This window comes from Hylaeus anthracinus, unplaced genomic scaffold (assembly GCF_026225885.1).
Source record: "Hylaeus anthracinus isolate JK02 unplaced genomic scaffold, UHH_iyHylAnth1.0_haploid 11994, whole genome shotgun sequence".
NCBI lineage: Eukaryota > Metazoa > Arthropoda > Insecta > Hymenoptera > Colletidae > Hylaeus > Hylaeus anthracinus.
In genome coordinates, this window is record NW_026534341.1 from 5,121,181 (window position 1) to 5,134,562 (window position 13,382).

General features: G+C 35.1%; 1 protein-coding gene across 1 annotated transcript; it reads left to right on the forward strand.

Annotated features, from left to right (window-relative positions):
- The first annotated feature begins 314 nt into the window (after positions 1–314).
- On the forward strand, positions 315–9,408 carry LOC128888368 (protein yellow-like). Its single transcript, XM_054145155.1, has 6 exons — positions 315–548; positions 2,853–3,178; positions 6,179–6,591; positions 7,379–7,556; positions 8,092–8,303; positions 8,382–9,408. The coding sequence occupies exons 2-6, from the start codon at positions 2,899–2,901 to the stop codon at positions 8,676–8,678; spliced, it is 1,380 nt and encodes a 459-aa protein (XP_054001130.1). The 5' UTR covers positions 315–548; positions 2,853–2,898; the 3' UTR covers positions 8,679–9,408.
- Positions 9,409–13,382: the final 3,974 nt, after the last annotated feature.

Below are 13,382 nucleotides of genomic sequence, written 5' to 3' on the forward strand. Positions count from 1 at the left end.
GTAAAATATCATTGATTACAAAAAGAGAAGTTAAGAAACTACAATTTCACAGAAAAGTTTTTTGGGAAATTGATCGGTGTACGAATACATTGTACGCCCACTGTATTTGGATATCCGTTTATCAGCGGTATATTGTTAGATTTAATAATACATATCGTTATTTTTAATTTTAGAATGGACCAAAATAATTGACTTATTTATAAGAGTAAATATAGAGGCTGAAACGTTCGATTCCACTGTGTAATAACGTCACGGCTAGCGGGAACGACGAATCGTGGTATTTTAACAGGTCTGTCGAGCGAATCAGTGCCCGCTAAGCCTTGAACGGTACCAAACGGTACCCCGGGAGAACGTCCTTCGTGTCGCTGACGAATTCTTAGTTTGTCGCGTGTTACCGCTGCAGTAGCACCTCGTTTGAACCTCTCGCGGCACTCGGTCGAAACGATAGGCAAGTGATTAATAAAATTAACAAGGTGAAAGTATAGTGTGTGTTACTTGGATCCGAGGGGGATGGACTGTGGAAGATCTTTCGTTGTTTAGTAGAACAAGTGAGACGTTTTATGTGCATTCGAACTCGGGGTAAAAATGATTTGAGATAATATTTAACAGCGAAAGTGTGCGTATGCAAGTGGCAGCGTGCATTTACAGTGACACACAAATTTGTTCACATGCGCTCTAACATTCACCGGTTTACCACAGTCTCGATTCTTAAAGTTGATCTTGATCTTAAAGTCGGTAGCGTTAGAAATAATTTTAAATATCGGATCATTGGTTCAATTATCAATTCAAAACTTCTTTTTATTTGATGTAAATCAATTCGATCAATTTGATTTTGTGTGCATTCGAACTCGAGTAAAAATGATTTGAAATAATATTTAACAGCGAAAGTGTGCGTATGCAAGTGGCAGCGTGCATTTACAGTGGCCTACAAATTTGTGCACATGTGCTGTTACCTTCACCGGTTTACTGGTTTACTGCAGTCTCGATTCTTGTCTTGAAGTCGGTAGCGTTAGAAATAATTTAAATATCTGATCGTTGATTCGATTATCAATTCTCATCTTCTTTTTATTTGAAACAAATAAAAGTTGAATCAGATATTGATTCGTATTAGACCATGAGCGATTATCTATCTAATGGTGATACGTCGTGTTATATTAGGTGGATTGGAAAGTAACGTCGTTTTTAAATACTTGTTTGTCACACTCAACTCGATTTTTATCGATCTGGCATTGAAAATTTGCACAATAGATGACAAACGGCTGTTGATAACGATGGCGATTGCATGGCTGATTAAAAATAGAAATTTATTAAAAGTCTGTTTGAATTTGATGTAAAAGAAACGACCATTACTTTCCAATCTACCTAATATTATTGGGAAATGTTACGGATATTTATTCGAATTTTAGTGGTCGTTTTCATGTCACGGCACTTGTAATAAGTAGAAATCTAAACGTATACGTATAAACTACTGAATTAATACCTCTAAAATAATTATAAATATGTTTGACTCTTAATTTATTACTATTTCTACTTACTATTTGTTTAGAGTTTGACTTACACTAAGTTATCTCCAAGCTGTTTACTCGTATCTCTAGAATCAAACTTTTCATTTTCGTATCAAATGTACATTTGAAAAAGTAGCACGACTAATTATTCTCTTCTAAAGACGTAGACAAAATTATAGATTCCTATTAAACGAAACTCGACGGTTAAAATCTCGAACTAATTAAATTGAGAATAAGCTATTTCCTATCGTTAACGATCAAATTACCACTTTGAATAGTTTACCTTTGCCCTAAACAGTTTTTCCATAAATCACAAAGATATTTAGGTTTCTCCATTTAAAGTTACTTAAGCGTGGTTTTTGTATAATACAATAATTGTTAACAATGCATTTGATATAATATTTAATAGCGAAACGTGCTGAAGCAATGTCGCGAATTTGCAATGACACCAAACTCACACGATGTGCCCCACATAAGTATCTCTTTACCGGTTTATCACATTCTTATTTTTCTTCTTACGGTAGACTCTCGTTAGAGCCAGTAACGTAGCTAAAGTTAGAAAATCTGGGGAGCGTTGTTCCTCGAGTGGCACTGTTTTGGAAAACTATGTTACTCTAGAGCGATGTAAAGCTTTTTCTTCGTTCAAGTTAATAATGTAAAGAAATTCCGAGTCTCCTCGAAGTAGTAAACATCCGTCGGTTTACTATTACACTTTTTCGATAGCTTGAACACGTTCTAGAATTAAATTAGTATTTTCGTGATCGTTCGTTCTTCTTTGTTTTTCTGTAAGACCTTCTTTTACATAATTATCCAGAAGTTCCAAGAATCCAGAGTGCAAAAAAGCTCTCAGTTATACATGATACATAAACCAGAAATGATCTTCATTTACATTCAATTTTCATAAAAATTGAATGATAACGTTTCTATTTGCTTTTAGAACTAATCAATGCAATATAAAATAACGATAACGTTACACAAATAAGACTATTCGTTTGCTTTCGCAATATTGCGTTTCAGGAATGCCTGTATTAAAAGTCTCATTCTTTGCACAAATTGTCATAGAGATTTCCGAGAGATATGTAGAATGTCATTGTTTATAAAAAAAATAAGTTGACAAGTTATTAAATTTCTGATCGGTGTACGAATCCCTTCTACACCCACTGTACCTCTAGCGGGATAATAATCAGACAAAATGAATGGTTCAAACTCGAAAAACGTAATGCTAGCAACTTTGGTGATGCTGGAAGAATTAACAATTCAAATGTACAATAGATCCTAAAGAGAGATAACGACGTTGTATGTCGCTAATGAGGAACGTATTAGTCACGTAAAAATATTACTTTGCAGTGCCGACACGTTGAATGCCAAGGAGATCCGAAAGAAGAAACTGACCATGAGAATGCAGATCAGTTGGATCCTTCTTTGCTTGAACGTTTTACTTCAATGTCACCTTTGGAAGCCCGTTACCGCGACTGGGAATCTTCGAGTGGCTTACCAATGGAAACAACTCGATTACGAGTGGCCAAGCAACGACACCATGAAGCTTTTCCCGTGGTACAAGCAGGAAGACAATCTACCTCTTGGCCTTGAAATTACAGATGATAGGATTTTCGTCACGGTACCAAGATGGAGGCGTGGCGTTGCTGCCAGTTTGAATTACTTTCATATCAACGGCGAGTGTTCGATAACTTTTATTCTATAGATGTTTTCGTTTGTAGTGTCTAGTTTTAAGGAGGGAGGTAGGATTAGGACTACGTTTTTTTTTTTTAGTTATTTGTATGAAGCTTTTTGAGCTAGAGTGTACACAAATTAAAAAAAAAAAGTCGTTTCTAGAAAAAGGCGTTTGAAAGGAAAATACTAAAAACAACAAATTCAAGACAGTAATTAATTTATTTAAACTACTTGCTGGTTAATCAGCGATTCCAGCAATATATAGCAATCCTTTTACTTCTTCGTACGCTTCGTTTTAAGCTTGTAACTATTCTTTTCGAGCTCTCCGAGCTTCCTTAGTCTCTAAAGCGCTCCGCCGATTTTGTTGGCTTAGTACCAGTTAGTAGATATTAAAATCTCACTCTTTGTCAATGGCACGTATTGTTGAAAATAAGTTGCCACAGTTCAATGGAAACCACTAGAAGGTGGTAAGTATTCTTCCATCGGCATAGGATGGAATTTGACAGGATTACATAGGTTATTGGAGAAATATTCTATCGTATCATAATGATCATTTCATTGAACCAATCACTGATAATATTATTATTTATTTTGTAATTTTAACAATCGGTGATTTTTCACTATTCGAATAAATTTGCCGTTAATTCCAAAATCTTCGAAATGAAAAGTAAGAGTTATCGTAGCACAAAACTTTGAACGGGTGTAAAATCGACAATATTGAAAATTTGTCAAAATTCTTCGAGATACGTTCAAATATCACTAAAGATTACAATATATCTAAATTTCCTCAAAATCTGAGATGTTACTCCAAAAAAATGTCCGAGTTGGCATGGATTGACCCATATCTATTTTCTGTTTGTAGATACTGAATCACCTTCGATTAATTTTCAGTCCTATATACCTTGGCAATAGAAACACTGTAAATATGTCGAATGATCTCAGATTTACCCTTCTTATAAAGTATAATGAGAAACTAGGCAACCAGTTGTAGATAATAATCTGAGAATGTAACCTTGACAAGGAAACAAACGTTCGTCGTTCTAAAAATGTATAGCAATAGTTGTTTTATCTTTTACTACGTCAGTTTTGCGCCAGAAGCGTACAAAGGTTGTCCCAGAATTAGTGTAAGGACCGGAAATGGGGAGCAGGATGGGATGATAGGACCGGATAGTGCTTCGTTTTCGTTAATAATTAAAAAACGAAGCACCATCCGACATTTTTGCAAAGGATATTATGGTTCGGAATCGACTCAACTACCCCTCCATTTCCGGAAATAGGGTATCGCTTAATATTATTTAATTAAAGACCACCGGTTCACGGAAACCAATACTTTGTTATAAAATTCGACGTGCCGTTACAAAACTGGTCTGCTCGCGATAAAACTGATAACTAACCGCTGGATGGAAAACTATGGCCTTTTATGGAGTTCGGAAACCGGACTTTGGGCTATGACTGGATCGGACAGGAAGGAGAGTTTGGAAGCTGAAGGGTCAGGAATGAGTAATGATGAAAGTTGTTGTTTTGGTTGATGCAAAGATTTGGAATAGGTCAGGAGTGAGTAAGGGAAAATATTTACTGCGAGTGTATAACGGTTCGATGTTGGTTAAAGCAAAGATTTGGAATAGGTCAGGAGTGAGTAAGGGAAAATATTTACTGCGAGTGTGTAACGGTTCGATGTTGGTTAAAGCAAAGATTTGGAATAGGTCAGGAGTGAGTAAGGGAAAATATTTACTGCGAGTGTATAACGGTTCGATGTTGGTTAAAGCAAAGATTTGGAATAGGTCAAGAGTGAGTAAGGGAAAATATTTACTGCGAGTGTATAACAGTTCGATGCGTGAATGACGTGTGATTTACTTTATGTACTTTTATGTGCCCGTACCGTTTATGTCTAATATTTCCACCTATTTAAATATATAACTACTCCATGTCCTGTATTAAATATTCCGACAATATTTTATTCCGCTGGGAGTGAACCTACTACAGCGAGAAAGAGTTAAACGAGATATACACGAGAGTAATTATGTCAACCCTCTATTACTATTCAGGCCCAAAATAATCTCACAATTGTCATAGGGAGTGTTGTGAAATTATTTTGGTACTTTACAACTGTATATAACTGTTATATAAATGTTTGAAGCAGTTATTTCTGAGAGAGTTTCAAGCCCTGTTACGTAACAAGTCGATAATCAAGAATTAGGTAAAAGTACTTTCAAATGTTGCGAAACTAGTCGAGACCGGAAAATCTGGGTTGACAAGAAGACTGCATAATATAGTGGTTCAAAATTCATTTGTAGTGTAAGAAAACAAATTGATTGATTTCGGTTAAAACCATCAGGTCAACGTTTAATAGTCGGAGAACCAGTGACGATTTTATTTACGTCATTTTTTATTATACTTTTATACAAAAAGGTTATTCTCATTTCAAAATGACGTAAATAAAATTAACTGGTTCCTTTGATTGCAAACAAAACGAAATGTGTTACACACGGGTATAAACGATTATAAACGATAATGAATTTTTCGAAAGTCGAGTGCTAGTTGAACGTTTTATTTGTTCACTTTTTATTTATTTTATGTCGATAGCAATTTTGTAAGTAAACAAATATGGGAGAAACGATAAATTGAAGAAAAATACAATGTTCAGATACGTGACCGATGAGTGTTCACATTATGAACTTCTTCGCAGTCTTCTTTTACTTCCATCACAAAGTGGTTACTGATACAAGACAAAGATTATCTATTATCTGGAATAAATTTTCACATAAGGCTAAAGTCATTATAAATTATTCTCTTCTTGTATGTTCTTGTATGTTGTATGTTCTTGTATGTTCTTCTTGTATGTTCTTTCTAATTGTTATTATAACAATTTCGAGGGGTAACAGTTTAATAATTCGTAAATTGTAAAAAAGGTTCGTTATAATAGACACGAACAACATAGAAGATCAATATTAGTTATGGAATGAATCCAAGTTACGAATAATTATTTTATATCGTTGTTTCAGACACGCGAGAGTCACCTACATTAATTCCATATCCGTCTTGGGAGACGCACCAGTACAAGGCCGGAACTGTACCAGAGATTATTTCGACGTTTCGAATCCGTGCTGATCAATGCGACAGGCTCTGGGTCCTTGACACAGGATTCACCGACATCCTTGATAGCCCAGAACAACAAGCACCACCGGCATTGATCGTCTACAATTTAACGAACGATCAAATGTTACGGAAGTTCGTTATTCCCGAAGAACAGAGAACAGCTGATTCACTTTTCGCGAACATTGCTGTTGAAGACTATTCCTGCGAAGATACTTACGCTTATATGGCGGACTTGGGAGGCCCTGGACTTGTAGTTTATTCGTGGAATATGAACAAATCGTGGCTCGTCAAACACCACTTCTTTCAACCTGATCCCCAGGTTGATATTATTATTCTTCTTATGTGTAACAGAGTCGATTCATTATTCAAGCTAAGCGTCTTGTAATGACGATTACGAATCAGAGCGAGATGAAGCTCGACGAATGGTGCGATCTCCGAGATCGCACGTTCACCGAATGAATCTAACTACGTTTATTACTCATATAATTACAACAATATATTCAGATTAAGATTCCAATGTGCTTCTACTTTGTCATAAATGGACAATTTAATACTTTATGCGATGACAATATTAAGAACAACAGCATATGGTTAACATGCACGTAAAGTTTCACTTAGGAATTGATATGAATAAAGAATTATTCAAAAATATTAACAAATGTACAAGTTACAAGGCTTTTTCTAAAGCTATAACTCCAAAACTATCGACCGAATGCAAAATTGCAAATATGGAAATTGCATGATCAGTAGAAATTGAACCGGGGCTCGTGTTTCAGCGAGAACGAATTTTTGTTAAGTTTGTTATTTAACGGGATATATTTTTCTAATAACGAGTTCGTATAACGAGAACAATGATAAATATATTAATACTTGTATCAATACTTTCGAATTGATATAATTCCGCTGAAAAATATGAAAATAACATCAGTAGAAATTGAACAACTATTACGTGAAATTGAATGTATACCAAATTGCTGCATTATTATAATAGATATTAAAAACTATATTAATACATCAAGCAACAAACCTAATAATTTATTATTCTTTTCAATTGAAATTATATGTATTATATAACATCTAAAATGTGAAATTTTAACCTTATTAAGGCTGAAGAATTCAATGTATCGGGGATCTCGTTCCGATGGAGTGATGGATTGTTCGGTATGGGTCTTGCATCGACAGGTGATGGATACAGTACTATGTACTTTCACCCATTGTCCAGCACCATGGAGTACTCTGTCAGTACGAAACTACTCAGAGATCCTGAACGTGCCACTTCTTCCGGTGAGTGATATGCTTGCAAATTTCATATTAATTGCAAACAGTCGAATGCAAGGTAATTTATTATTTGTGATATTTTTAAAGGAGGATTCTTGTTTTACTGTTTATTAAAAGGAAAAAAACTTATAGTGCAGTTTATAGAAGAAAATTTAGCCGAACAGAATAATATAGATCACACATAGTGCAGACCACCATTTTACAATGCAGAACAAAAGAAGAAGAACAAAAAACAAAAGCACATTTTTTTAATCGCGCATAAGCGCGATTTTTACCACATTAAAGAAACGAACACACTAAAAAATAATTACATCTCAACATTCATATTTGAAACATTACAACTTTTGTATGAAGAAATTTGATCTGTAGTAAATTGTTAGAGTTTGGTGGTAGAGTTAGGCGCCTTATCTATACGAGTAAAAAAGTATGCAAAGTGTTTCCTTGTTCTTTTCTTTTTAATATGAATAACTATTCATAATAAGTATAATCCACGAACATTTTGTTTACGTCACGTTCTATATAGCTATTATTTTTGTTTCAGAGAATTTTCATGAATTCCATACTCTTGGATCTCGAGAGTACAATGAACAAAGTAGCGTCAGTTTTCTAGACCCAAACACTCAAGTTCTTTTTTACGCACTAACCAACATGAACGCCATTGCTTGTTGGAAACCTCATAAGATGTTCACGACCCAGCAACAGGGTATCATTTATATGGATAACATTACGATGATCTTTCCCAACGATATGAAGGTAATTGTGAATTTTAACAAGCACAGTTACTTTAATTAAAAAGGTTTTTAAGTCGTTTTCAATTTACTTTCATTTCAGATCGACAAAAATGGCCAGATTTGGGTACTCTCCGATCGTCTGCCAACTTTTATGTATTCCCACTTGAACTTCGAAGAGTACAACTTTCGAATTCTTACTGGCTCGACGCGAGAAGCTATAAACAACACCGTCTGCTCGATGCAAAGTCCAATTTCCACCATAGATCAACCGCGCAGTCCCTCGGAAGCGAAGGTGGTCTCTCCGAAAATGACCGAAAGTTCCGGTTGTGCCAGGAATTCCGATTTCATTTTTCCGCTAGCGATGATTGCGATATTTTTTACGATAACGTATATTTGAACAGACTTGCGCATCTGACAAAAGTGGTCGACTGCAATAATTTGTCGTGTGCTACTTCAAATATTGAGTACACGAATCCTTAGAAACTGTTGAAGCTTTCGCGTAAACAAAAATAGATCTATGCGAAAGATTTCCGAGAAATGATGTTGGAAGATGTTTATATTACGGATTAGATAACACGTAATCGAATGTTTCGCGCTATTTCACTGGAATTACGATGGAAACGATTTTTAATAAATCGCGGCGACGATAATTACGACGATGTTTCGATTTCTGTAACTGTTGTATGTAATTGAATTTTCTTATTTAATAAACAGTGGCGGGACCAATCCAATATGACTGTAAATATTATTAGGGGGACCAGAAAGTAATGTCGTTTCTGTGAACGTCAATACTTGTTTATCATAATATATATCAGCTTATTGTATACCAGTTGATTTTTATCGACCAGATATTGAAAATTTGCACGCTAGATAACAAAAGGTTGTTGATAACGAGGGCGATTACATAATTGATTAAAAATAAAAACTCGTTATAAATTTATTTGAATGAATTTAACGTAGAAGATACGGCATTACTTTCTGGTTCCCATGATACTTACTAACGTCGACATGTATCGATTCCCAAACATTTTGTTGAGCTATGAAACAGAAGATATAGGAATAATTTGTCATTGGTGTTGGTATTTTTTAGCGTAAATGTAAGTGAAATATTAGGTATCGTTGAAACCGCAGCAATATAACGATATACAGGGTGTTAACAAATATGTGGGACACTTTTTCAAGATCAAGTCTTCGTACCAGTACAAATAATTCAAATAAAAAGTATGTAGGTAAAAGCAAACTTATTCTTCATCTCTATAGTAGAAAATTAATCTAAATAACATGTATTTATTACAAAAAAAAAAAGGAGCCATAAGGAATATATTATTGAATAAGATTACAAAATGTGAAAATTAAGTGGACGAGAAAAATCGTCAACTTTGAACAGCTATATCTTAGAAAATAATCGTTATATATGAAGAACACAAATGGTTTTTGTTGCATTGTTACATATATAATAAAAACCGTGGCAGTTTACTGATTTCGCGTACTTCAAAAATTGAATTTCGGCCAGGTTTTTCGCGAAATGAACGACTGTGTCGTAGCGTCGGAAGAATGAAACAAATGAGTGTGCAATGAGTGCGTCCATGTGCGACCGCACGTTCAGCTGACAGGGATATAAAGCTTAAGCAACCCGCGCCGGAAGTCCACTTGTAAATTTCAACCGCTTATATCTCAACAACGAAGCCTCAGATCGCAAAATGGTAACAGACTCGTTGAAATGGAATTCGGGATAGGATAGATGCTTAGTTTTTGTAACTAATTGACACAGATTAACCGTTTGATATTTGACACGCCGTATACCAAATTCAACCTATTGAACGTTTACTTCGACACAAGAAGATGAAAACAACGAAAAATCTGCAGAAAATAATCCAGAAGAGGAAAATGAAGAAGCCATTGATGATACACTGTATCCAGTAACTCGCAAAAAGTATCTGGCAGGCCCGGAATTACAAGGACCGGCCAACCTGGAAGACCGAGAAAGGAGTATCACGTAAAACCAAGCCAAATCGATTTGGCTTATTGGCGTAGAAAAACCAAGCATCTGTCCTTTCCTGAATTCCATTTCAACAAAGTCCACCTGTAAATTTCAACCTTATATTCAAGCTTATATCTCAAGAACGATGTATCAGATCGCAAAATGGTAACAGACTTTTCGATTTGTACTGGTCTGAAAACTTGATCCTGAAAAAGTGTCCCACATATGTGTCATCACCCTGTATATTTTGTTTGTATCTCTTGTAACTCTGCCCTCTCTTTCCACCCAGAAACCTCTGCTCCATACGGCATAATTCCTACCATCGGACTATCAAACACTAGTAGCCTTCTTCTAAAGTATTCTTTGAACTTGCACAACTTCCAGTTGTGACAGAAATTACAATTACAATTAAAATTACAATTTCATTGTTGCATTATTAATGGTTGTGGTATCCTTCATAATTACGTGCATTTGAAAAGGTTTGGGCATTTGATATAGCGGTTGGTTGTTACAATTCGACGTGTGCGACCTCAAATATTAACCCCTTTCCGTAACCATTTAGCTCGACGACACTCGGGTTCGGAAACTGATGTTTATGTTTGTCCCGACTATTTGTTTACGAGCCTGGCACGTGATATTCATGTTTGGGTGAAAATCTTCATCACGAGACCGACTCGTGAAATTACGGCAAGGGGTTAAGTACGCAAATCTTTAGTAACAGTCGAAGCTTTCGCGTAAACAAAAATAGAACTATGCGAAAGATCCCCGAGAAATGATGTTGAAAGATGTTTGTGCGACAGATTTAAATAACATGCAATCGAATGCCACGCGCTCTTTTACTGGAAGTATGATGAAAACGATTTGAAATCAACCGCGCTGACGATAATTACTGCGTTTCGCGATTTTTTCAACTGTTACATGTAATTGAATCATCTTATCTAATAAACAGCGCCGGGACCGATCCAATATGATTGTAAATATAAGTACAAGGAAACACCGGTCAGTGTTGCACCCCGATTTCGATGCAACTTTGTACATTTGTTTCGTGTGACCTTCCTATGAATCGTACCATCTTCATTTCGTGTCACTTTTGCGTTTCAAGGGAGAAACTACCTCTTTTGTCCGATCCGCCCCCATTTACTTACGCGCTTATAACTCGAAATTGATAAGAGATATCGAACAAATGTTCAAATAAACATTGGACTATTTATAGAGGCCTATAAAACAGTATTAAAAAATTTTCAAAAGAAAATATTTTTCTTGGCAATCACCACCCTTCCTCCTCGAAATTTGTAAAAAATTTTGATTTATTTCTGGATCAATTAAAGCGACTTTTTATTCTGAATCCAACGGTATGTATTTGTCTATAATTATCATAATGGCAAATGATGTAATACTGTAGAATTGTCGCTCTAGTAGTCGATATTGCAACGGAAAAAAATAACGTTTGCGATGAAATTCGTTAGTTTCGATACTTCGACGGATAATGAATAGGGGAAAAATACAAAAACAGAGTAAAATTGGAATTCTTGTACCTTTACTCGATTGTTCCTAACTCCGGTACTTATCCATAGATTTTATTCAACAAAAGCTTGTTTTCTACGCGAAAGTGCGATCTATACGTAAACAATAAAACAACTGGACACAATTTGACAGTTACTATTTTTTCATGGCGATCGAAGACATTTTTGCGTTCTATTTTAGCCGAAGAAATCAAAGTTTCTCATATATGGTGGCTCGTAACGCTTAAACTATTGAACCGATTGGAAAACAATGTTAGAAACAATTGTTAGAAATTCGATTACCTTTAATATGGTATCTTGCGCGACTAAATCGGACGTTTCTAACTCGAAATATGGCCTGAAATGTGAAGGTATATCAGACAAAAATCGAAAAACAGAACAAAAATTTATATAAAAAAAACTTATCCATAGATAAATTTTTCATTGTGATTTTCGAGCTTAGCAGGCCAAAACACGTAAGAAAAAGTTTCTGGCATCGAATGTACATTTTGGCTGTAAACTAGTGTAATCATTTAATGTATAAGATAATAGATACTTGACAAATGAGTATGAATTACACTGCTGCGTCGCTTTCTATTACATGTACGCAATCATCATACACCGTAGATACCGTTAACGGCGAATTAAAAGATTAAAAGCATTTAGTCGTTCAACTTACATACCATTCGAGTTCTTATATGAATACGTTGATCGGAAATCAATTGTCTGCTACATTATTCGGATCAAATAAGAACTCTGACCTCTTATATCCGTTGTAATGTTATCGAGGAGATATAATGGTAGTACGAAATATAAAAACGTCATACGGTGATAGCGTAAATTTAGTTTGTCCAAAATTTTCCACGAGGAGCTTAAACGTTGTAAAAAAAACAATAATTGACAGTCAAGTGTTGAAAAAGTGAAGTTCATCCAATAAATAATAAATCGCATTCTAGGCCAACATCGAGAATCTAATTACACAGGTGTAAGACAATTTTACGAAAAGTTTTATTTATTATTAATTACAATGCTTTAAATTTTAGTATAACGGAAATACAATTTAGTACTCGTGAAAACACTTTTATTTACCATTTACCATTTAACACGTTGATCGCCATGTCACCCATATATGGTTGACAGTGTTTTTCACTCAAGAACTACAAAGATTCATTCTGAAAGTTAGACGTCACAGGAGATGAATCCAAATGAAGTTCTCGAATTTTGATGTAATTACAAAACTAAATACCACGATAAATGTTTCATTACCTCGACTCCGATAGTCTAAATAATATTTAATCTTGGCAGAAATTTTCAACAATATTCGTTTGCCAGTCAACGTGTTAAATCGATGATATAAAAAAAATTTCGTTTACGTCACAATATAAAGCCCATTTTGTTCTGCAATTTGCACGTACGCAATTCTTTCGTGTCATCGATAGTTATTGAAACATGCGTCTGTCATACTTTAGCGTGGACGCCCTGTAGTTAAAGACCTATCGATTTTTGGCGACAGGTTAAATTTCGCGGGCCGCCGGGTGATTTTTAATTTCTATCGAAACTTTCATCTCTTGTCGTAACTTGTAACTTTTATATCTGATCGCGAAATGTTACTGTTCAT

Excerpts from the sequence above, each read along its gene's own strand:
- LOC128888368 (XM_054145155.1), top strand. The coding sequence starts at position 2,899 with ATGAGAATGCAGATCAGTTGGATCCTTCTTTGCTTGAACGTTTTACTT. Across the intron at positions 3,179-6,178 it reads GAATTACTTTCATATCAACG|ACACGCGAGAGTCACCTACA; the intron begins GCGAGTGTTCGA and ends TCGTTGTTTCAG. Across the intron at positions 6,592-7,378 it reads TCTTTCAACCTGATCCCCAG|GCTGAAGAATTCAATGTATC; the intron begins GTTGATATTATT and ends AACCTTATTAAG.